We start from the raw sequence: 27,006 nt of genomic DNA on the forward strand, positions 1-27,006 counted from the left end.
AGGAAGGACGAACAGGACGAAGCTCGGGTCAGAAGTGAGAGGCGAGAAGAGGGAGAGTGGTGAACGGAGCAGGGATGCAGAGAAGGGCTCAGGGGCAAGTCAGAGGGCTGAGTGGGGACCACCGCCGGGAAAGGGGCGTCGTGGAGGCCACAGCCAGGATGAGTTTTGCCGGAGCCAGTGCAGTCCAGAGTGCTCACGGAAGGGAGCGTCAGCAATTCCCCTCTCCCATACCGAGCTTTGCGCTGAGAAAGCGCCGGTAACCCTGTCTGTTCCCCTCCCCAACCGTGGTGCCGACTGTGTAACGCGAGCCTGCGCGGAGAACGCGGAGAGAGCTCACCGGCCACGCCAGGGGCACAAAGTCAGGCGCGGTTGCGCTGACATTGTGGCTTGCCCGCCATCGCGCCACGAGGGCGCGGGTAAGACTAATCGGTCTCGTGGAGCTGGCCGCTCATCCAGGCTCCACGTACATTTGGTCCACGGACCTGTCTGCCACCCTTGTCTTTGAGGGTGGCTTTTCTTTGCTTTTGTATAAGTGCATGTGGTGATGCCGTCTTGAACAGTGGACTTGTCTAAGTAACTGTGTGTGAATAAAAGCCCATTTATTCGGTTGTAACTCTTCAATTGCTTGCTTTCACTGTATCACTGCATATACGTGCATGATTCACTGTATGGCTGTAAATACGTGCCTTGTCTGAGTGTGTAATAAACGTGCTTGTTGAACTGTTCCCGTTTCGGTGCATCCTTTTCCCTTGTTTGAAAGTGCCATCTTGCATCACGGAAGGAATTGGTAGAAGGGTGTAAGCACCCAGTAAATAGAATCACATCCGTCGAGGTCAGCGATAACACCGCTCGGTTATCACTGAAGCATGGACCGCTTAAGTGGTTCGTGTCCAAGGCAGGCCTGCGGCGAGGTACGATCGCCCGGTTAACTACTCGCGCAGGTACTTAGGAAGGTCGAATTTGGCGAACAACCCTATCCTGCGCGGGTGGCCAATTCAAAATGAACAAAATGATTAAAACCAAAGACCCACCCGTGACTAGCTCCCGGCGTTGTTCCAGGAGGGTCACGACTGAATTATCCGTTCCAGTGGGCGACACGGTCGCGATTCGAGTACGTGGCCGATCGCACGCCGGGTGGACCAGAATTCGTAACAATATGACATCTATCACAATGTTTTGTTTCTTGTTCAAATGGAGATATTTGTCTGAAAAGATTGAATGTGTGTTTGTTGGTTTGAAGGTGTTTTTTATCACATTTATATTCATGATTACAAACGTAGCAGTACATTGTATTCATCATATTTATATTGCAAAACTTTGCTAAAACAAAAATTTTCTTGATGAAAATTTCATTTAATTTATTGGTGAATCTGTGCTTAAAACCATTTTATTCACCAACTTTTTTTACTTCATAAATACAATGTATCAAGACACAAAAGAAAAGTTTCATTCAACCTCTACATTTGTAAAAGATACTGAGAAATATGTCGAGGATGTAAAATTGAATAAAGATAAACATAACAACCATTGGATAAAAACAATTATGACAAATAATATGAGTTCTTCAATTTCCCCAGTGGAAGAGCTTTTTGGAAAGCTGGAAGAACATCAATTGAAGTCGCTCCAACAAAAGTTTCTCCTCGCCTTCTGGCAATATATTCAAAACTAGAAAAACCAATGAAACAAGAAAAAGTATCAAAAACGAAAAGATAAGACCATCTGCAATATGCAAAGAGAAATTTGTATTTTTTTTAAAACAACCCTAAAGATGTAAATCTTGATGAAATAAAGGATGGTAATATATCAGGTGAAATGACATTTCGTTTAGTAGTAGATAAGGACCATTTTAAAATTACCTTTAATATAAAAAATGTAGTAGTTGAATCTGTTCATGAAAAAAAGTATATAGATATATATGGTAATGTTTTTTTCTACGAATTAAATACGAGTCATTATTCAACTGAAGATTTTGAAGATAATGAGAGTGATGATAGTATCTCTGTTGGAACAGAAGACAGTTATGATACCGAGAGTTTGTGTTCAAACGATAGTTATGAAAGTCGTTTTATAGATGATTGTGAAAGCACCAATGAAAGTACCGAAGATGATACCGAAGATGAATTTTATTTGAAGCAAAGTTTTACTTTATAAATATGAATAGTTTACTAGATTTTGAGCCTCTTGAATTTCCTGATTCTTCACATGACAAATTTGAGAATTGTCCTGCATGTGAAAAATGGGGATTAAACACAGAGTCAAAAGCCTATAAACAATGTATATTCCATGATTATCTTTTCATTAATGACAATAAAAATATAAAAAAGAATATATTTCTTTGAGATTTACACCAAAAATTAATTACTTTACAAGATTGATTCGAGAAATGAATGTAAAGTATGAGGGTGATAATACACCTTTTCTTACAAGAGAAGAGACTGAACAAACGACGACCATGTTTAGTGGATTGATGATTTATATTATTAACGATTGTCATTTTCAGGGAAATATCAACACAAGAGATTGGAAAAATAAAATAATGGATGATCTTGAAATTAAACCTGAACTTCGGATAAAGCATAGAGTTTCTAAAAAAGCCAATAAAAAAATTAAATAATCTCTTTTCCAAATCTGTAAATGAATGATTTTTTTTACCCATTTGGGAAAATAACATAAAATTTAACAACCATAAAAATCTTCCAAATTCATTAAGATGTCTCATAGTTGGTTCAAGTGGATGTGGAAATACCTGCCTGCTTTTAAAGATGCTCCTTACTCCCAACTTTTTAGATTATGATAATTTAATAATTTTTATAAAGTCAAGTTTTCAATCTGAGTATCAACTACTCTCACAAGGTTTTAATGCGGGTCTCAAAATAGAAGATATAATCGGTTTATATAAACTTCAAAATGAACAAAATGATTAAAACATTGAAGATATAATACAACTATTTTGTGATACACAGAAATGTAAAAAGAAATCAAAACCTATAACTTGCATTCTTAGTGATAATACGGATGATATACCTTCACCCAAGATTTGGATAAATCAAAAAAGAACCTCATTATGTTTGATGATTGTGTTAATGAGAGAAACCAAATGGTAATGGATTGCTACGACACAAGAGGGAGACATTCTTCTTGTAATTGTATTTATCTTAGTCAATCATACTTTCAACTCCCTCGTCGCTCAATAAGAAACAATGCTAATACTTTTAATTTTATTCAAGTTAAATTCAATAGATATAAACAATTTTTGGAGAGATAATTGTTGTACATTATGTAGTAAAAAATAGTTTGGGGATTATATGAAGCACACGACTAAAAAATATAAATATGCTGTGAAACAAGATGAGATATTAAGGGATATATATTTTTATTTTAAAAACAATTACATATATAAATGGCAACTATTATTATTAATCTTGTGGCTAAATCTGCTTCTGGAAAAAACTTTCATAAATCAAGGTTCTTGAAAGTAAAAATGAAAATATTGTAAGTTAAATAAAAAAAACACCATGTGATTCGTATTGTATCTACAACAACCAGAGCAATGCGAGCAGAATAAGTCGAAGGTGAAGATTATTACTATATTTCAGTGGAGGAACATATGCGATTGAGGAATGAAGGTCAAATATTTGAGGAGGTCTCTGTTGGTACAACAAAATATTCACATTGTAAGAGTGAGTGAAAGAAAGTAACATCTGGTGGTCTTGGGATATTAGAAACTAATCCAGAAGGAATGAGACAAATTATTAAACATCTGAATGGTAATGGGGTTGAGATTTTATAATTCGGTTTTGATGTTGATGAAGAAACTAAGCACAAACGTATGAAAAGCAGAGATACAAGTATTAGTGAAGAAGAAATTACAACTCGTATTCATGTTAACAAAGAATTTGATGAAATATTGAAAGAAAAGGATTTATTTGAACACATCTACTTTTATTTTGAAGAAAATGAAAATTTCCCCGTTGACCTTTTCAATTCAGTAAATTATATTTTCCAATAAATAAATGGATGCCAAAGAAAGAGCAAGAAGATTTAAGGAACATCAAGAGTTGGTTTCAAAAGTTGTAAAACAACAAGATGACATAAAGAAGAAATGCAGACAGAAACGAACGGGTGAAGAAGCATTTGAAAGTAAAGAAGAGATATTTTTTAAACCTATTGTGTCTGTTCACCTAATGTTCACCTAATGTGTCTGTTCCCCACTGTTTTGTCCCTTCCACTCCCGCCCCTCTTGTCTCATGCCTCCTTGCTGTGAGTTGTGTGTTAGCTCTCATACGAGCCTTGACCAAGGTATACAAAAAAAAAACAAAAAAAAAAAACCACTGATTAAAAACTTCCCAAGAAAAAATTATAAATGCTTCCACAGTTCCCACAATAGAATATACTCCTAAAAAACTTCAAATGTCAAAAAAGATTTCAGTCAAATGACGGAGGAAGAATTAGAGAATATAGGAGAATTTGAATATGATGATGAAGGATTATTTCAACAACTGGAAGAGATAAATCAACCCCATGATGAAATTATGAAGGCTCTTCAAAACAGTGAATATTCAGCGGATTCAAAACCAAAGCACGACTCATTCCAACAGAAAAACCAGCAATATTCCATCTTGTTCAAGAAAAGGGATTGATATTTAATGATAAATTAAGGTTCTTGAGTTCTGCTCAACCACCTGTTAAATTAACTCCGAGATTAATGTTTCTTATTTCAAAAGACTGAAGACAAGGTTCAACTGTGAGCGATGAATCAAAGTATTTTGATAAAACATTGGATATGAAAAATAAGGATGAGAGTATACATTGATTTGCTGGACTCTTAATTATCGGGTCAATATATCTGGTAAAAGTAGGAAGAATGAGAAGGAGAAACACATTATTCAGGCTTTAAGTAGGCTTGGTTCAGGTGTTAATTTGACCCAAATGACCCATCACAATTAGTTAATAGACTGTTATTGCTGTTAGGTACTAAGAAGGCTAGAAATAACAATTGCTTAAATGAAGCATCAGCCATTTTAGACCAGTTGATGAACATGAAAAGAATTAATAAATGTCAATACAAAGATATTTTATTCCATATTAAATAAGATGAGAAACACAATCCTTAGTTTTAATTTCACAACAAGTGACCACACATTTTCATTTCCATTCCCACGACAACGAAATGCAACAAAAGAATATGATGCGTCTTTACTGTCTATGGAAAATTCTAATACCTTATTTAATATCACAGAGAAAAACGATAAGTTTAGTTATAATCCGGGAAGTGGATACAAAACGATAACAGTTTCACCCGGAGCATATGAGATTTCTCAAATATCTTCTAAAATTGCTCGTCTTATGAAAGAACAGGGTGATGGACCAAAAAATATTGGTATAGATATTCAAAAACATGCTTCAAAATTAACGATTACACTTAAAAGTAACTACAAGGTTGATTTCACAATTGATAATTCATTTTGAGAGTTATTGGGTTTCTCCTCAAAAAAGATTGAAACTAATGGGACATTTTACAGTGATGATGTCATTCAAATATCCTCAGGCATAAATTCGGTGTTAACTCACTGTGATTTGATTGATGGTGCTTATCATGATGGAATAAGAACAAATACAATATTTTCATTCAGTGCATACTCAACCCCAATTGGTTATAAATTCAATATGGAACCAAAAAATGTGGTTTATCTGGAAAAACCATACACAGAGTAAATTTTAGGATATCCGACCAAGATAATCGCATGATTTCTTTTAATGGCGAAATTATATCCATCAGGATTCACCAACGTGAAGTTTTCCAATAAATAAATACGATGGTTATTGTGAGGAAACACGAGTTGGGAAAATGTAAAATAATTACAGGAGATGGGATGTTCCTTTCCCCTAACTATAAGGGTGAAGGTATGTATCTTGGGAGAGGATGCAAGAAACCTAAGAGACAATGGGGTGGAGGACATCAATTCAGAAAAAAGGAGATGGGATAATTGATACTCCAATGGGTATAGGTTCAACTATTCTAAAACATAAAGACCTAATTGGTTCAACTGCTTCTGCTGTGGGAAATGTAGCGGGTGCTATAAAGAGCATAAAAGATGCCCAAAAGGAATCTCATAAATTACAAGCAATAAAAGAAATTAAGAAGGGCAAAACTCAGTTGTCTCCCCAAGAACGACAGTAAATAATTCAAATACTTGAGTCAGGGTTTCAAAAGTTTTAATATATATTTTCCGAAATAAATACAAGTATGGAAGCAATGGATAGTATTTATGATTTGGATGATACCATTGTCATCTCAAAGCCTACTAAAAAATAAGACTACTTCAAGGTAAATGCTATAACTGGAACAGACTGGAATACAAATGGAACAAAAAGTTTTGAAATAAATAATCAACAAACGTATTTGAATCAAGCCGAAAGTTTCTTGTGTAATTTTACATTCACTAAGGCTGCGAATAACACAAACGCTACACTCGTAAATGATTTCTTCTGGAAAATATTTGATAGTGTTCATTTGTATATTGGAACACAAGAAGTTGAAGCGGTTGATAATTATGTCTCTGCTACATCTGAAATGATGAAATTTACACAAAATTCATTTAGTGATAGAATGGGAAAGGAAGCCGTCAAAGATTTTATTCCTGATATGGTAATGGGAACAAATACAGACCCTGGATATAGTCAAAGAAAAGGAATGTATAATGATGATAAAAAAGCAGGTAATAGTTTTACTGTGACAGTTACTCTGACAGGTATATTTGGATTTTGTGATCATGATAAAGTTCTGTCTGGTCTTAAAATTAGATTTCACCTGCAAAGGAATAATAATGAAAATAGATTACTTTTTAGTGTTGCTAATGCTTTTGCTCCTCAGAATAAATTTGTTATTGATGAAATTAGTTGGTATATTAGTCAATATACTCCTATTCTTTAAACAGAAGAGATGTTGAATAGAACTTAAATCAAAGAAACCACTCAATGTATCATACCTTAAAAGAAGATGCCAACATGGTAAAAGAACCAAACCACTTATACGTGGAATTTGTGTGTTCTGGAAGGAATGCCACGATATCTGTGGCTCATTTTTTAAAAGCCAGATGGTGATACTGCGACTGATAAGATAATGTGTTGAGTGATTATACTAACGTGAAACAACTTCGCGTTTCTCTGGATAGAACATTTTATCCACGAGATAGATTGGAAATTAATTGGGGAAAAAATGATTATGCTGAAGTATACAAGTCTTACCAAAAGGTGTGTGAAAGCAATGGAAATAAAGAACTCATTTTGGATATGACAGCATTCAAATGCCTGTATACAATCTATGCGATTGACCTGAGTGCTCAAAAGGAAACCATAAAGTCTAATAGAGTGGATACTTCCCTATGCATTGAAAGAGGAGAGAGTGGAGAAGTTGATACATATTGTTTGCTTTTGGAAGAAACAGAATTACAGATTAATACAGATAATGGTGTTGTGATTCGTCTCACGTAATTTTTTTTGATAAATAAATGAGAGTACAGCAAACTATATTAATATGAAAAATGTTTATAAATTGATAAATTATCCAAGCCCGACTGATGTGAATGACTTGGTGAGATTAAGCGATTTATAACAATATATATATATCCTTAAATAAAACAGCACGTTTTGTTAAACAAGTGGAATTTACAACCACAACACCTGGTTCAACACACCATACACCTTTTCTTATTAAATTCAATTATCTGCTTAGTATTGAATTTTATAAAGAAGGAAGTATAGTTAATATGAGAATAGAGAAATGGAGATATAATATGTGTGATTTAGGATATAATTGGTCTTTTTCATTAAACCTGGAAGACCACGATTTTAATCAGTCTCGTAAAGAAGAATATTACCCTCTTGGTAAGAATCAGGAGATATGTGGAAGCACAATGAACAAATATACAATTTCGGGAATGGAAATTCATGATGGTGAAGCAATAGTTTATACAACAAAGAAGGAAGGAAATTGGATAATTATACAAAGCCGAGGAATACAAAATGATTTAACAACAGGAAGATGGGATGGTATTACGTGTCATCATCATATATTTCTGATACATAAATGACAACAAGAAGGCTTCAAGAAAATTATAATTTTTGCATTCAAGGATACCTACAAGAAAAGGGTGTTAGATTTTACACTCCTTATGAATTGAAATATCGACACGGGCATTTTTCAATTAAGAACTGGCTTTATACTGATATTAAAAAACCCACAAATAGAGATTTGATTAAAATATTAAATAAAAATGATCTTCTGAAGGTGATGAAATATAAAACTCTTTTAGAAATCATCAACAAATCTTATTGGTTTCCTATTATGAGAAAAATAATTATGGATACAAGAGTATCACAGAATCCAGATGAATATCTTCTTCTTCTTTTGGCTGCTCCCGTTAGGGGTCGCCACAGTGGATCATCCGTATGATCCGCATAGTGATTTGGCACATGTTTTACGCCGGATGCCCTTCCTGACGCAACCCTGGTCGCCTCTTACGACACAGGGATATGGTACACCTATTTTAACCGGGGTATACACCGCCCAGTACACTGGTACTCATTTCGCCGACCTTGGAAGGATGACAGGCTGAGTCAACACCCTAGTGTATTAATTCAGTGGCCCAACAGGGCTTGAACTCAGGACCTTTTGGATCCCAAGCCGCTGCCCTAACCACTGCGCCAACACCAGGCTACGAATCCAGATGAATATATGTATGATATTCTATGGGGGTGAAAGTGGTTCAAGGATAGTAAGGGATGAGGAAGAAGTTGAAGAAACTGAGGCAAGAGAGAAAGAAGACAGGGAGAAGAGAGAGAAGGAGGAGAGGAAGAAGAAAGAGAAGGAGAGGGAGAAGAGAGAGAAGGAGAGGGAGAAAAGTGAAAGAAGAGAGAGAAGGAGGAGAGGGAGAAGAGAGACAGAGGGAGAAGGAGGAGAGGAAGAGGAAAGAGAGAGGCAGCAAAGAGAGAGAATGAATAAATATAAAAATATGGAAACCAGTGAGATTAAAAAAAGATTGGAGGTATTACAGAAAATAAATCTATCTCAACGCACTGAGGAGGAAAACAAAGAATTGACAAGTCTTGTGTAAAAATATATGCGTCAAGAGTATTAACATCGATTTCAGGAATTTCAGGGAGAAGATTTAAATGAGAAAGTGAAGATAAAGAAAAGAAAGAAGGAAAAGATTATATTAAATTGATGATGTTGGTGTAATTGACTTTGATTAATTTTACTTTTTTTTCTTAAATAAATGGAGGAGAGAGTGAAGACATTTCTAAAGATTCTTTATATTTTAAAAATTAAGATTCAAATGTGCATGTTGTAAACTAAAAAGGTTTTCACACTCTGCAGGAATTTTTCACATAAATGAATTAGTTATGGTCTCAAATATAAAAAGAAAACCAAGAGTAAAAATATCTCATATGTTAAAACATATGTCTCATCTCATATGTATCTCATATGTAAAAAAATAATAGGGTTATACAAAAAGGCACATGTTTGGATGTGGCTCTAAAAAGAGTAAATTCATCACCAAACACAAACGAGGGGGAGATATACAAAAGTTTTAATCAGGAAGTAAATTTACAACAACTGGAATACCAGCGGAATTACATCTACCAGGGTATTCTTTCTGTGGTCCAGGAAAAACTTGAATAAAAGATTAGATGAGGCTGACAATCCTAAACCGTGGAGCAAACCTCTCAATAGGGTTGATGAAGTGTGCATGAGGCATGATATTGATTATGGAAATAGCACAACATTGGATGAAAAACATGAAGTGGATCTAGAAATGTTGTATAATTTATCTTTTATACAAAATCCAACCTTGAGAGAAAAAGTTAATAGGTTCATCATGACGAAGATGATCAATGCTAAATTGAAACTTGGGCTTGGAAATTCAAAAAACTTATAGGCTCTAATGATGTCATTAAGATTGAAGAGCAATTAGCTGATGAATTACTTCTTTTTCTTCTTCTTCTTCTTTTGGCTGCTCCCGTTAGGGGTCGCCACAGCGGATCATCCGTTGTGAACCGCATACTGATTTGGCATAGGTTTTACACCGGATGCCCTTCCTGACGCAACCCTGGTCACCTCTTATGACACAGTGATAAGGATTGGGTTTCACCATGATTCCGAGCTGCCCTACACCCTCTCATAGCATGGCCCAGTGCAGAACGCCCATCCTCAAGCGATCCTCCATCCCAAGTCTCCGAGTAGCCGGATTACAGGCGCACGCCACTCCGCCCGGTTATTAGCTGATGAATTACGTAAACCAATAATCACAAAGTTTAATAGAAGGAAGATTTATTCCAAGGAAGTTGATTATATCTGGTCCGCTGATTTGATTTAACTCAATAATGATAAGGGGTACAAGTATGTTTTAACCGTTATTGATTTGAGGAGTAGATATGCGTGGGTTGTCCCTTTGAAAAACAAAACAGGAAATACTCTTACGTTAGTCTTTCAACAGATATTTAATAAAAGCAAGAGAAAACCTTAAAAATTGTGGACTGATGAGGGTACAGAGTTCTACAACAAAACATTTATGAATTTACTTTAAAATAACAGTATTACATTATACAGCACCTTTAATGAAGGAAAAGCAGTTGTTATTGAGTGTTTCAATTACACTTTAAAAGAGAGACAATAAAAAAATTCACTCAACTCGGTTCTTAACAATGGTTATCGTTAATTCAGGACATTGTAGATAAGTACAACGACACGATTCACACCTCAACAAAAACGAAGCCATCAGAAACATTCACAAAATTAAAATATGAAAAAGAGATTGACATAAAGCCTAAGTTCAAAGTTGGTGATATAGTAAGAATATACAGGTGGAAATCTCATTTTGAAAAAGGTTGTACTAAGTGATGGACAAATGAACTTTTTAAAATTGTTGATGTGATCTGTACAGTTCCTCAGTGTGACCACTCCTCATTTTCATAAATGCCAAAGTGAGCCAATGAAAAAAGCCAAGAATTCACAAGGTTTCAGAAAAGCAATGATAATAGAAAACCTATATGCCAAGAAAACCTATAGAAAACCAAGACGCCAAGGTGAACAAAGAATAGCCAAGATCTTGTGAAAAAAAGCCAAGGAGTGGTCACACTGCAGTTTCTTGGACTTACAAATTATGTGAATTAGAGGGGGAAGAGATTTTAGGTTCATTTTATTCACAGGAATTACAAAAAACAAAACTAAGCAGATAATACTCATGGCAGCAATAGTTTTTCACAAGCCTCCACTTATACACCTCTGTGGAGTATTGTCAGGGTTATCTGCTGAGGTATTAAATTAAAAATAATAAATAAACAATACTATGTATAATATGTGTGTGTAAAGGGGGACGTTCTTAGATCTGTGAACCCCAAACACAGAATCCTCAACTGATATGAATAGTCAATCATGGCTTAACTTTTGTTTGTTGGTGTGTGTGCAATGGGGGACGTTCTTCGATCTGTGAACCCCAAACACATAATCCTCAACTACATAGTCAAGGCTTAACTTTTGTGTGTGTGTGTATGTGTGTGTGTGTGTGTGTTTATGTGTTAGAGTGAGTGATAATATAACAGGGAGCATAATCAACCTTAACCCTCACATTCAAAATCCCACACCCAACCCAACCCTAACCCACTCCAACCCTCACATTCAAAATCCCACCCCCAACCCAACCCTAACCCCCCCTAACCCTCACATTCAAAATCCCACCCCCAACCCAACCCTAACCCACCCCAACCCTTACCATCACATTCACCTATCCCACCCCCAACCAAACCCTAACCAACCCTCACCCTCACATTCAAAATCCAACCCACAACCCTCACCCACCCTAACCCTCATATTCAAAATCCCACCCCCAACCCAACCCAACCCTCACCCAACATGATTTTTTTTTTTAATACTTATTTCAACAATATATTTTTTAATGTTTTTTTTCTCTTCTTCCAATTCTGTCTTTTAAGGCTTTCAGGTTTGATGAAGTAGAAAGGGGGAGAAAGAACTTTCAAGCACTTTCTTCTCAGAACTTTCTTGATATTGTTCTCATCAAGCACCATCCAACAAAGAACCACACCAATAGGTTTAGATCCCCAAGAGTCTTGTTGGTAGAAACCATATTTCAAGTCTCCAACATAAACCCAACTTTCCAAGTCTCCAAGGTATAACCACATTCCTGTTGAGTCTCCAAGATATGTATCACATTGTGAGTTATCAAGCCAGCACCCACATTTCAAGTCTCCAAAATAAAACCAACTTACAAAGTCTCCAAGGCTAACTCATTTCCTGATTTTTTTCAACATTTGTGGGTCTCCAAGGTAGGTTCCATATTTAGAACCATCTTGGCAGAACTCTTTACCCGAGTCTCCAAGATAGTTATTTAAACCATCAAAGCAGAACTCATTTACTGATTTTTTTTCAAAATTTGTGAGGTCTCCGAGGAAGGTTTCATATGTAAAACCACCAAGGAAAACTCATTTACTGATTTTTTTCAAAATTTGAGTCTCCAAGGTAGGTTTCATATTTGGAACCATCTTGGCAGAATCCTTTTCCTGAGTCTCCAAGGTATTTATTTAAACCATCAAGGCAGAACTCATTTACTGATTTTTCCAAAATTTGTGAGGTCTCTGAGGTAGGTTTCATATTTAAAACCATCAAGGATAACTCATTTACTGATTTTTTTTTCAAAATTTATGAGGTCTCAGAGGTAGGTTTCATATTTAAAACCACCAAGGATAACTCATTTACTGATTAAAAAAAAAAATTGTGAGTCTCCAGGTAAAACATATTCTGGCTCATTAAGGTATAACTTGTTCAGTGGGTATTGTCTTGATAACTCACAGTCACAATGAGTACCATTGATGTAAAACTCTTTTTCAGGATTTTGCGGATCTCCAAGGTATAACTCTTTGGCTGGGTCATCAAGGTCAGGTCAGGTCAGGTATGGGAGCATGTGCCAGAACAGCACATCGCTGCGTCCACTTTCCGCCGCTACTCCAGGGGCCTCCGTCTGGCCATCCCCCAGGCAGATGCCAGGCCCATCCCCATCTCCTTGAGATGATGGTCAACCTGTTGCAACCATGAGGCACGTGGTCGACCCACTGGCCTCCTCCACTCATGAGACTCCCTCGCTGAGGGAATCTGGTGAGCAGGATCAGTCAGGAAAACAAGCCACATGTCCATACAGCCGCAACTGACGCTCACGGACTATGCAGGTAACAAATCTCATCCGAGTCTCTCTCAGCAACCGCTCGTTGGACACAAAATCCGACCAGCGATAGCCAAGGATTCTCCGAAGAGACCTGGTACCAAAGGAATTAAGTCTCCGTCTCAGATCCTTGGTCAGAGTCCAAGTCTCGCACCCATAGAGCAAGACTGGAAGTACCAAGGACCTGGAGACTCGGACTTTCATCCTCCCGCACAGGTACCGGCAGCGCCACACCCCATGATCCAGTGAATCCATGACTCCCTAGGCCCGACCCAGACGTCTATTGACCTCTGACTCGCAGCCAGCAGAGACATGAATATCACTGCCAAGGTAAGTGAATCTCTCCACGACCTCAACATCCTCACCACAAACAGACACAGACAGGACAGCAGCATCCAAGATGTCACCGAAAGCCTGGATCTTAGTTTTGACCCAAGAAACCCGTAATCACAATGGCTCCGACTCCTCATTCAGCACCTCGAGGGCCCCCAAGAGGATGTCTAAAGTCTCCGCAAAGATGACTGCATCATCTGCAAAGTCAAGGTCCGAGATCTTGACATTCCCAAATGATGCACCGCAACTTGATCTCTCCAACATCCTCCCTAGAATCCAGTCCATACAAGTGCTGAAAAGTGTGGGGGCAAGTACACATCCCTGACGAACTCCAGTAACAACTGGAAATAAGTCAGAGATGGTACCACCACACTTCACAGCACTCTCAGTACCAGAGTAGAGTTCAGACATCAGATCGATCAGTTTTGGTGGCACCCCACGAAGACCAAGAATCCTCAAGAGGACATCCCGATTCACTGAATCGAACGCATTACAGAGATCAACATAGGCTGCAAGCAGCCCCTGCCGAAACTCTCGTCTGCGTTCGGTGAGGACACGAAGTGCAAGGATACGGTCAATCGTTGACCTCTTTGGTGTAAAGCCTGACTGCTCTGGACGCTGGTGCTCAAGCAGATGGTGGCGAACCCCATCGAGAATTATCCGAGCAAAGACCTTGCCCGGCACTGAGAGCAGCGTCACCCCTCGGTAGTTGTTGCAGTCTTGGCGATCACCCTTCCCTTTCCAGAGAGGGACAACAAGGCCCCTCTTCCAGTCAGTTGGGATGATGCCTGTGTTCCAGGCAGAGCACAAAACTGCATGCAACGACACGAGTGCAGCATTTCCACCAGCCTTGAGAAGTTCGGCATGGATGCCACAGATCCCTGGAGCTTTGCCCCGTTTCAACTGGTTCACCGCAGCCCGTGTTTCCACAAGTGTAGGTGGACCACAGTTGATTCGAGGTTCAGCAACAGGGATTGTAACACCCTTGACGTCCAACTCGACAGTTGGGGGATCAGCCTGGTACAACCGCTCAAAGTAACTGGCCCAGCGGGCCTTCACTTCAGACTCCTCTGTCAAGAGCCTACCACTCTCTGCTCGAACTGTAGTGCTCCGAGGGATGGGCTTGGATGAACGTAATGCGCGAATTCCCCTGTAAGCGGGACGAGAATCACCTGTCCACAGGTGATGCTCTACCCCCTCACAGATTCCTCGCACATAGGCCTCCTTGTCCACCCTCAGTGCACGTACAGTTTTACGCCTCAGCTCCCTGTACAGCTCAGCTCTGCCATTCAGCCTGGCCCTGCGACTCTGGTCAATGGTATCCAGTGTCCCTTGAGAGACAAAATTCTTCTTTGCCCTGCGGTGAGCTCCAAGGCATCCACCGGCAACATCAAGGACGGTGGCCTTGAAGGCGCTCCACAACTCTTCAGGACCCCCCAAAGCACCCAGACCCCCCAAGTGTCCACTCAGCCTGTTCGCAAACTCCTCAGCGACTCTCTCATCCCTGAGCTTGGCAACATCCAGCCTAGGCTGGGATGGTACCATTCTCCAGGATTTAAGGTGCAGCTTTAGAGTTGCTACAACAAGCCTGTGGTCAGTATTGAGGAACTGAGCACTCCGGTAGACCCTGCAGTTCTGGATCATCCTCCAACGACCGTCAATGAGGACATGGTCAATCTCCTTTGCCACACTGCCAGCGTTGGAATACCAAGTCCAGCGATGAGCTTGTGGGCGCTGAAACCATGAACCAGCCACCCTAAGTCCATGACTTCTTGCAAAGTCAAGGAACTTAGTGCTATTCTGGTTCATAGTTCCTGACCCATGGGGACCAACACACACCTCATAACCATCCCTATCAGTTCCAGTCGATGCATTGAAATCCCCCAAGACTAGAAGTGTATCTCGTCTGGGGCACTGATCAACCACAGACTCGAGTGTGGCATAGAATGAATCCTTCACGGTGAGATCACTCGCCTCAGTCGGAGCATAAACAGAGACCAGGGAAATGACACCTAAGGAGTGACGAATCCTTAATCTCATAATACGCTCATTGACCGGTGTTACCTCAATTATCATTGGGGTCAGCTTATTGGACACAGCTACAGCAACTCCTTGGGTATGGTAACCATCAGAGCGACCAGACCAATAGTAGGTGTAACCACCCACCATTATCTCGCCGCAATCCGGTCTCCGAACCTCAGAGAGAGCTGCAATCCCGATGTCCAAACGCTTGAGCTCAGATGATAACAGAGACAGGTGATCATCCTCTCTTAGGGATAGGACATTCCAGGCACCCACCCGAAGGGACCGCCTCAGGTTAACCCAAGGAGACCGCCGTCTGGTGGACGACACCTCAGCACCACTCTGACACACTCTCTCGCAATCTGACCCAGGGATGTTACCCCGTGGTTTCCCTCCTATCAAAGATTGGGGGTCCCAAAGGCTTTGCCCCAATCCCGTCATCCGGTGAGCTGCCCTGCGAAGGGAAGCTGCACAGGAGGTACTCCCACGGAGTAGGTTTTCAGATTTTTTTGCGTTTTTGCGTTTTGCGGAATGAAGGGTTTTACGGTGGCCGGAGTGCAAATCCTGCCACCAACCTCCTAATAAGAAGTGACCCAACTGCAGGAGGACATCCGCAGACACAGTTGGGCACTAGATATGGATGGCCGTTGGCTCACAAGGAGCTCCTCCGCCCTTTGACAGGTTTTGTTTTTAATCCTGCTGGGTGTCCATATCCAAACACCCTCCTCACCAGAAAACCTGGTGGGGGAGACGATTTAGTCGCCGCCAACCCGACCATGGAACAGGTTAGTACAGGTTTACATGGTACCTGTAGCAGGTCACAGATCGAACCTGACCTGACAGAGGACATGGTCAATCTCCTTTGCCACACCGCCAGCGTTGGAATACCAAGTCCAGCGATGAGCTTGTGGGCGCTGAAACCATGAACCAGCCACCCTAAGTCCATGACTTCTTGCAAAGTCAAGGAACTTAGTGCTATTCTGGTTCATAGTTCCTGACCCATGGGGACCAACACACACCTCATAACCATCCCTATCAGTTCCAGTCGATGCATTGAAATCTCCCAAGACTAGAAGTGTATCTCGTCTGGGGCACTGATCAACCACAGACTCGAGTTGTTTTGTGGTCGAGGTAGAGCTCGTTTTGTGCGTCTTGGTCGCTCACAATGTCTTCAACCAAACTAACAATTGCACCCCAAGTTGTGGCAAAAGCAATATTTTCATTTTGCATCTCAGATACAATTTCCTGTGAGAGAAAATAACAATGTATTAATTTAATGTAAGATTATTATATGTATAAATTAATCTGTAAATATTACAAGAAAATCTTACCTCAATAGATAAGAGGTTTGAATCCAGTTCATCAACTTGAAAAGGTTTAGTTCCATTGATATAAGTAGTGGAACTCCAAAATCATCCCACTCAAGGCACAGCAGTTCATTCTCAGTAAAAATAAAAATGTTTAAATTCAGTCTGGGTTTCAAGCCTTTATATAAGAATGACTGGTGGGTGTGGTTTCCTTTGGAACTTCTCTGGGCAAGCCTTGTGAGTCAGAGCTTAACTGGAAATAATGTGAGTTGGTGGCCCTCACAAAAGTGGGTGGGGCGTATAAAAGTGGGTGTGGCTTATGGAAAAGTGGGTGGAGCTTGTGGGAAAGTGGGCGTGGTTTATGGAAAATGATATGTGGCTCAGGAGGTGGTCAGACAAGAGCATTAAGAGAAGTTTATCATTTCATCTCTGCTCAACAAAGATACTTAAACCAATAACCAAGTTCCAAGTTATTCTTTGTGAATATACTCGATGGAAATGAATGTTATCAAAAAATTAAGTTATTCCCAAAAGTAGAACGTGGGCAAATATTCTTTGGTTCGCTCTGAGTATAATGAAAGTATAAAAGGACTGTGATTATGTTGGGGGGAAGAAGTGCTTTAATCAGTAAGTCTCAATTTTTCATTTGCTTGTATGGGAGGGAACGGGATAGATGGGGAGTAAGTGTGTCTCCCATTTTGAGATTTTGGGGCTTGGGTCAAATAGTTTTTCCCTTTCTCCCCATTCATTTGAATGGGCGTCCCAGAAGCAACATTTATCATATATTGACAGGTTCTGACTGCCTCTATGAAACACCTGAATGATAGCGTTGCGGCTCCATTCCACATTCCGGATGATTTCCTTGTGGTAAGTCAAGCTGTGCAATCAGCAGGGAAATTTGCTTTATCTGGAAAACTCCTTTGATTTTAACATGGATATTCATTGAATTTTTAATGTCTAGAGATTTGACTGTTTGTCCCTTTGGCTTCTTTCAGGAGGAGACTACTCTATCCACAGGTATGAACCATGATAGACATTTCCTTTTCCCCATATAAACCAATCAAGAAGTACTGTCCTAATAGAGATGGGCTTGAGTTATAATAGAAAATTTGGGTATAAGGGTCAGTTTTATGAACCATACAAAAAAGGAAATGATCATAAAAAATACCAGCTCTTTTCCGATCGCAGGAACTAGTGTAATTACCAATACATCATCCAATTGCTTGCTGAAGCTGAACTGCACTAACCAGATAAAATGATGGGGTGAACAATGGAAATTATAATCCTCCCACAGAGAGAATCCGATTTCTTGGATTTGATAAACAAAGGGTACGAAAAAGAGGGAATTAAAATGGAAAATTGAAAGAGAACTATTTATACTTGAAGAATATGGTCCTTGGAATGAAACAGCAATGCACTATCTAAATTGGAAAACTGTGTTAATGGAATGGAAAAATGGTCTTTGTAGAAAACTGGAGCATTTGCATAAAAATAAGGAAATCCAATGTCTCTGAAATGTTGAAATTTTCAAAATTCTTACAGCACAAAGCACACGGAGTATAAGAAAATGCAAAAAACTTCCATCCTCACAGCACATTCAAAATAATATCGAAATCTTATTGACATGCCTCCAGACACGATAACAAAAATGTCTTGTGAGTCTGAGTCATCACTCGGGGAATTAAGAACTAGTATTGCTGGTCAATCTGCATCAGAGGACAGGTAGAACAATGGATGGAATCAACAGGATGTTGATCGAGATTATAATCAATATTGAAGCAAGGAGAAACTGACATTTCAGGCTTTAACCCTTCAGCAGAACAAAAGAGCCTCATTCAAAATAAACCCTCTTTTGCTTTGACAAAGGGTTAACACTCAAAAGATCAGTCTCTCCTTGCTTCCCATGATGATTAACATATCTCGATCAACATCCTGTTGATGTAATCCATTCTTTATCAGTTGAGGACACCATCGTAATTCCTTGTTTTGGCACTTTACTAATACAGTATATCTATATACCGAAATAAATACAAGTTGCATGATTGTCTGAATGAGGTAAACATCATAACCACAGCATGGATAATGCTCGATAATGCCTCATTTAAGAGCTCTTGGGTCTGGACCCTGCATGTGGAGGTCTACAAATGTCGATATTCAAGCAATTTTGACTAGCATACATTTTTGTGCCGAGGTTGCGCACACGGGCGGTGTATAGGCTAAGAGTCGCTGGATCGTATGCCAACTGGAAGTAAAAAATAATATAATCACAAACTATTCAGTCAATTCCGTCCAACGTATAATTTCCTTTTGTCAATCTACTTCACCGAGAAACCTCAGCAGTCTGAACAGAATACCATCCAAGGACATTCATGGTAAATTCCCCAAATATTCCACAATCTATTTCAAATGAATTCCTTCATAACATCCCAGTGAAACTGGGTTATCTGCTAATATACATACATATATATATATATATATATATATATATATATATATATATATATATATATATATATATATATATATAATGTTAGGACTTTTGCTTTGCTTCAAGAGGAGCGGCGCATGCCCGAAACATCGTTTAACCATTCCTTCTTCTGATTTGCTTACCTAATTGTCCTTCTTCAAAGAACATTGTATTATATTGGCTTCCATTGTAATGAGCTTATCTTGCATTTAATTTTGGACCACAAACAAGTCTGAGCATTAACTTGACACAACATGTGATTACGATGCATCTATATGTTTGGCAACCTGAACATATCTCAACCTCGCAATTGGAAATTTTTTTTCTATTTGCCAATCTTCCTGTTTGCTCGACATCTCATCCCACAGTGCAAGATTGTACTGAAATAAAGAGGAAGTATCCCAATTCATGCAGTGGGCCATATCACATTTTTCCAGGGACACACCCTGTAAAGGTAAGCACGTTTTGAATGCAAATTTGGTGACCATTAATATTGCATTTATTAATTGCTTGTTGCAATCAGTGCTGCGGTGTTTATTTTTTATCGAATGATGAATAAACTGGTAATTTCCATTGAGCTGTTAAAATAAAATTCATTCTTCTGTCTTTATTTATGAGAATAGAAAGATCTACTGAGTGGCGAATAGATGTACACCCAGCTTTGTTTACCCGTCAAAAAAAGAAAAGCAGAACACCATTCAAATCACCCATTCAAATTCACTTCTTTATATTGTTACATGGAGAGGCGAGGGGGGCAGGGGACCATAGCTAGAAAATGTTACGATAGCATGGTCTGTGTGCTCATGGAGATTATATTTTCTCATGTAATAGGGACATGTCAGAGATAAGTTGTACATAATATGTGCACTGGGGAGGCAGTGAGCATCGTTTAAAAATGAAACCTCCCACCCACCTTAGAATGGATAAAAGCAGGGACGTTCAGGTGGAAACTCAAAATCGTAATTGTATTGAGATATTGCGAAATCACAGAAAGTTTCTGCCAAACCCCTGATTGTGTTTACTTCTGAATTGGGAGTAGCTTCATATGGATCGAAAGTCAAAATCATAATTGTATTGAGGCATTTACGAAACCTCCCACCCACCTTAGGACATCTGTTGGACCCCAAAACGTTCCACAGAAGGTTTGGCAGGGCTAGCCCCAAACTGAAGGAATCATTCGGGGACAGAGAGACAGACACTCGTGCTTTATAATATCAATGTAATAAGTGTGTGTGTGTGTGTGTGTGTGTGTGTGTGTGTGTGTGTGTGTGTGTGTGTGTGTGTGTGTGTGTGTGTGTGTGTGTGTGTGTGTGTGTGTGTGTGTGTGTCCTCCATAACTCCAAAACCATGAAACCTATCAGCCCGAAACTTTTCATGCATACGCAAAACAACTCCAAGGAAGTGCAAGAGTAAAAATTGGGTGTTTGGGTTAATTAAAACACTACTTTTGAAGATAATTAACAGCCTTATTTAATTATATCCTTCATCAGGTGATCCTCGGCCACCTCACGCTCTGGGGTTTTAGGGCACTATCCTGGGTTACCTAACTGGGGATTGAATCCACCATGTTTTTTAGCCCGCTCAACCATGCCTTGAATTGGAACAGGCCGCAACAATTTCTGAACGATAAAGTTTTTTTCCCCCACTTTCCTCACTCATATTATCGAATGTCTGTTCATCATAGCTGCAAATCGCTGGATACATTACAATGTTTATAAACACCTGGAGACGCCAGCATTCTTCGCTTTATTTAATTTCCGCACATGCGATAATCCTGAGAATCTCGTAAACTAAGCTGAATTACCAAATTTAAGCTCCAGAATTGAACTTCGCAGCAGTTGTGACTCCAAGAAAAGTGTTAATTTGTCCAATTCGGACATATTTGACATTTCAGGCATCTCCAGGAGGTGTATGCTTAATATGATGGTTCGGTGATTGCTGATTGCGTGCCAAGCCAGCGTTTCTTATCAACCGCTTCGTTGAAGTGCTTAAGCCACTTGGTGAGCGCTATACAATATTCACTGTGATGTACCTAGTTTCAATTGAATATGTTAAAGGGTTTGCGAAAAAAAGATCTGAAAACCCACAGGAAGAACAGAAGGACTGATGGCAGCCAAACCTACAAGTCCCCTCTGGTGCAACCAGGAGGGGACTAATAATACCATTTGGTGACAACCTTTTCGAAGCATTGTGAAAATGTTTCATGTTAGCTGGGGCTCGATATGGACTTTGTAAGTCGATGTAGAAATGTTGAAATCGGTGTTCAATTTTAACTGAGGGTAAAGTTTATTATTGATTTACTTTCCCACCAGGAATGTGCTGGTATTTACAGTTCTTTTGAAAGGTCATGTTATTCTTTAACAATTTTCCATCGTTTTATTTCACGATGTCACAATGCACTGTGCAAGGCTTGAAGCGATCCTGAGATTGCATTGATTCTATTCTTATAGAACAGCTGTTATTGCTTAAAGTGCTTATTGCAGTTACACCATTGTCACTGAACTAATGTGTTTGATCCTGTGCTTTCATCAGTTTCTTTTTTTTCGAGCTAATACTACGTACATTCATAAATACATACATACATACATACATCCCTCGGGACCATGCTCTGTGCAGAGTGTTGGTGCTGCCGAAGCAGTCTCCCAGGCAAGTGGGCACAATCCTGGACAGGTTGCCACTCCGACAAAGGATACCAGCAAGCCAGCACTCATTTTGCCGACCTCGGAAGGATGACAGGCAGAGTCAACCCCACCTGGTATTAATTCAAGAGCCAAGCAGGATTTGAACTTCGAACTCGAGGATCCCAAGCCCACCATTCTAACCACTAAACAAACACCAGGCATATATATATATATATATATATATATATATATATATATATATATATATATGTATATGTATATATATATATATATGTATATATATATATATATATATATATATATATATATATATATATATATATATATATGTATATATATTGTTGTGGTTGACGAAATTCGCAAACCACCTTTCAGGTCCCTTAGGTGAGATATCTCTGTAAGTATATGTGTAGTTAGGCCCAAACCCGTTGTTTAGAGGAAAAAATGTCATTCATGCGGGCTGCGACCCTTTTAGATAGCCGTTTTTCTTTTACTTATACTGTCTTTATTTTGGACCAGCCGCCATTACTACCATTACTACCATTACTACCACCACCAACCGCAACGCCGCTTCACAACAACAGCCACGACCTTTACCGTCACAACTCGCCCTCGCAACCATCGCATCACCACCATTCCCGCGCCGCTTGTGGGCACCGATACTGGACTCGTGCAGGGCGCGCACCGAGCAGCGGGTGCAGAGGCACAGCCTTTCCGAAGAAAACGGATCAAAAACGACTCACGCCCACTTCTGTTCCGTCCTATCGGCGAGCGTGGGGCGATTTGGCCCCGCCTCCAGGTGCGTCGGAGTGTGGTCGCTATATGCAGATTCGTGGATCAAAAAGCATTCACGCCCACTTTTCCTCGGTCCAATGGGGAGCCAGCCAGAGGTGAAGGGTCGAAGGTAAAGGGTCGAAGGCGAAGGAGCGAAGCCACGGGGGCTATAAAGGGCCGCGTTTGCTCGTAGTTGGGTCAGTCAAGGCAGTTCGGAGTTGAGTTGGGAAGAGCCAGTCAAGAGAGGAGCCGGAGAAGGCAGTTGGACGGAGCTGTGGAGAGTTGGAGAGGTGGCGGCGGCGAAGGCAGTCGAGGGGGTGCTCGTGTCAGAGTCGGGGAGCTGCGGAGAGGAGAGGCCGGTAACGCGACCGAGGTCGCGGTGGAGACGCTCGTCGCGGGACCCGAGCCAGCGAGATATCCTCATCCCCCCCGAGCATCAACAACCCCCTCCTGTTTCCCCCCGCGCTGAGATAGTGCGAGAAGGGGGCCCCGTTCCCACCCCATTCCAGACACTGTCCGCGAGGCCCGCGGAGTCGGGGCGCCACCACCATTTTGCGGCTCATCAGACGGGTAGGCCCGACGCGGTCTCGGCCCCAGGCCCGTCTGCCCCCATCATCCTTGAGGGTGGTCCTTTTCTTTTGCTTTGAGTATATGTGTTGTCGGCACCGTCTGTGAAGTAAAACTGTATAAGTGTTGCCGTGTGCTCGGTAGTCGGTGGTATATCTGCATTGTGTTTTGCTTTTACATTTGCTTTTTGTGTATTATTGTGTGTTTCTTCTTCTTTTGCATTTGCTTTTGGTGTAATTGTATATGTGTGCTTTCCGTTCATCGCGAAATAAATGTGCTTTATGTTGAACTGTTTTTCCCGTTTCGCTTCGTCTTTTCCTTTATTGAATCTCCATCTTGCTTCACGTAAAGGGTTGGTCGTGGGCTAAAACGCCCGATAATTAATCGAACCGCCGGGGTTGACGATAACACCGCTCGGTTATCCCGATAGTACGGAACGGGTCGCTTAAAGTGGCCCGTGTCCGAAGTCGACCTGCGGCGAGGTGCGATCGCCCGGTCTACCCTCCGTGTGGGTACTTAGGTAGGTCGAATTTGGCGAGCAACCCTATCCCACGCGGAGGGCCGATTGGCATGATCGTGGTGAGGCTGAAAGGCCCACCCGTGACAAGTTCCTGGCGTTAGTCCGAGAGGGTCACGACGGGATTGTCCGTCCGGTGGGCGACGTGCCGCGATTCGAGTTACGTGGCCGTTCGCACGCCCGCGGGCGCGAATCGGCAACAATATATATATGTATATATACATATATATATATATATATATATATATATATATATATATATATTTATATATATCTATATATTTATATATGTATATATATATATATATATATATATGTATATGTATATATATATATATATGTATATGTATATATATATATATATATATATGTATATATATATATATATATATATATATATATATATATATATATATATATATATATATATATATATATATATATATATATATATATATATATATATATATATATATATATATATATATATATATATATATATATATATATATATATATATATATATATATATATATATATATATATATATATATATATATATATATGTATATATATATATATGTATATATATATATATATATATATATATATATATATATATATATATATATATATATATATATATGTATATATGTGTATATATATATAGCCTGGTGTTGGCGCAGTGGTTAGGGCAGCGGCTTAGGATCCAAAAGGTCCTGAGTTCAAACCCCGTTTGGCCACTGAATTAATACACCAGGGGGTTGACTCAGCCTGTCATCCTTCCGAGGTCAGCGAAATGAGTACCAGTATACTGGGCCGGTGTATACCCCGGTTAAAATAGGTGTACCATATCCCTGTGTCGTAAGAGGCGACCAGGGTTGCGTCAGGAAGGGCATCCGGCGTAAAACATGTGCCAAATCACTATGCGGATCATACGGATGATCCGCTGTGGCGACCCCAAACGGGAGCAGCCGAAAGAAGAAGAAGAAGATGTGTATATGTATATATATATATGTATATATATATATATGTATATATATATATATGTATATGTATGTATATATGTATGTATATATATATATATATATATATATATATATATATATATATATATATATATATATATATATATATTGTTGCAGTTCTAGGAACCGTATGCATACAACAGATAGTGTGCCAAGACAGTTATTCGATTATTATACGTGTAGATAGCCCCTTTCCTTTTGTTTCGCAGGACAACAAGGGAGTGCGTTGCGATGACCTCATCGCTCGGGTTGCTTCAATCATTTTTTTCCTTCATTTCATCCCCACTCTTCTTTTCGTCTGATTATTCCTGAGGTAAATCAGCATGTGCGGCGCCACGGTGAGGAAACTGCTGCACAGGTCCTCGTTCCCGGGCGAGCCCTAAACCCGGCATGTGCGGCGAGTGATATGCACTTGGCAGTGCGGGGTTGTCGACTCGGGCTTCCGATGGTCTGTTGAAGATTGCCGGTTGCATTAAAAAGGCATGCGAATAAATACCTCTTTAGAGGCTGCATGGATGGTGTTTTTCACAGCACGGGAAACAGGGCCAGCATGACGCCCACGCTGCACGAAACGCGTACGGAGGCCGATAAAGCCGACTCCACGCCATGCTGGGCAGGATACGAGTGAGCGGGTAGAAGCGGCTTGTTCCTTTTCAACCTCATTATCCGACATATTGGTGTTCGCCCCATGCACACGCTAGCGGAGTCGTGTGAATGCGAGTGCTGACCACATGTGTAATGGCAGAACCGTGCGCACTGTATGGAATGTGCTCGAAAGCAGAAAAATACGCCGCTCGTGAAACGTGCATGGATTTATCCATGGCGATGTACCTTCAGTTCTCACTGGCAGCAGTGGATTCTCCATGGATGGTGATTGGTGAACGTCTTCTGGTCTCTATGGCCAGCAAAGCTGCAATCGAGCCGAGGAATGTACAGTGCGGGCCACGTTGGCGCACGCTATGCGGGCGCGTTGATCGATGCTGGTCGAACACCCGAGCGGGCATGCGGACCCTCGAGCAGTTGCCCGGGCACGGCCCGGGGATTTTGCAGGATGATTCGCGTGCCAATTTCGGTGTGGGCGATTCATGTCATGTCGTGGGGTCGGAGCGCAATATGTTCACTGTCTGGGATGGCCTTGCCGGAAATGAAGTGAGGCGGTTTCTGAGGCGAAGTGAGGGGGCGAAGGTTGTTTGCATTGATTAAATTCTCCCGAAGAGTACTTGACTGAATCGGGAATTGATTTTTTAATAATTTTTTCGTTGCCCGATTTGAACGAAACTTGATACTGCACACCACAGGAGAATGGTGATTAATGTGGCCCTAAATTTTTGTGCTATTGTGTACCATTTTGGCTGTATTTCGGGAACATACATACATACATACATATATACATACAAGATGAGAGTTTTAAATATATATATATATATATATATATTCTTCTTCTTCTTCTTCTTCTTCTTTCGGCTGCTCCCGTTAGGGGTCACCACAGCGGATCATCCGTATGATCAGCATAGTGATTTGGCACAAGTTTTACGCTGGATGGCCTTCCTGACGCAACCCTGGTCGCCTCTTACGACACAGGGATATGGTACACCTATTTTAACTAGGTATACACCGGCCCAGTACACTGGTACTCACTTCGCCGACCTCGGAAGGATGACAGGCTGAGTCAACCCCCTGGTGTATTAATTCAGTGGCCCAACGGGGCTTGAACTCAGGACCTTTTGGATCCCAAGCCGCTGCCCTAACCACTGCGCCAACACCAGGCTATTAGTGATATATATATATATATATATATATATATATATATATATATATATATATATATATATATATATATATATATATATATATATATATACACATATATGTCCAAATATAGTCCATTGTGCCTGATGAAGCCGGCGAAACATTGCCCTGAGACTGGGTCTGCTCTCACTTTTTTGCTCAAATTAGCGGAGTCGATCAAGCTTTTACTTCTGGTTGGATTCGCCTTCTTCTTCCTCTTCTTGAAAAATGTGTAATCCCAACTGCCCCAATCTTAGACAATACATGTATATATATATATATATATATATATATATATATATATATATATATATATATATATATAT

At 40.1% G+C, this 27,006-nt stretch overlaps 1 protein-coding gene across 1 annotated transcript in view; it reads left to right on the plus strand.

Moving 5' to 3' along the window:
• The window catches only part of LOC147011785 (fibrinogen-like protein 1), a 46,712-nt gene that overhangs the window by 13,562 nt on the left and 6,144 nt on the right, over positions 1-27,006 (plus strand). The window contains exons 3-5 of the mRNA XM_085856180.1: positions 17,690-17,764; positions 17,893-17,914; positions 19,733-19,818. Of these exons, the coding sequence (XP_085712306.1) occupies positions 17,690-17,764; positions 17,893-17,914; positions 19,733-19,818 (183 nt within the window). The remainder of the gene's footprint in view (positions 1-17,689; positions 17,765-17,892; positions 17,915-19,732; positions 19,819-27,006) is intronic.

The sequence above is a fragment of the Eptatretus burgeri genome, chromosome 15, assembly GCF_056783735.1.
Source record: "Eptatretus burgeri isolate ZD-2024b chromosome 15, Ebu_testis_v1, whole genome shotgun sequence".
In the NCBI taxonomy this organism is placed as follows: Eukaryota; Metazoa; Chordata; class Myxini; order Myxiniformes; family Myxinidae; genus Eptatretus; species Eptatretus burgeri.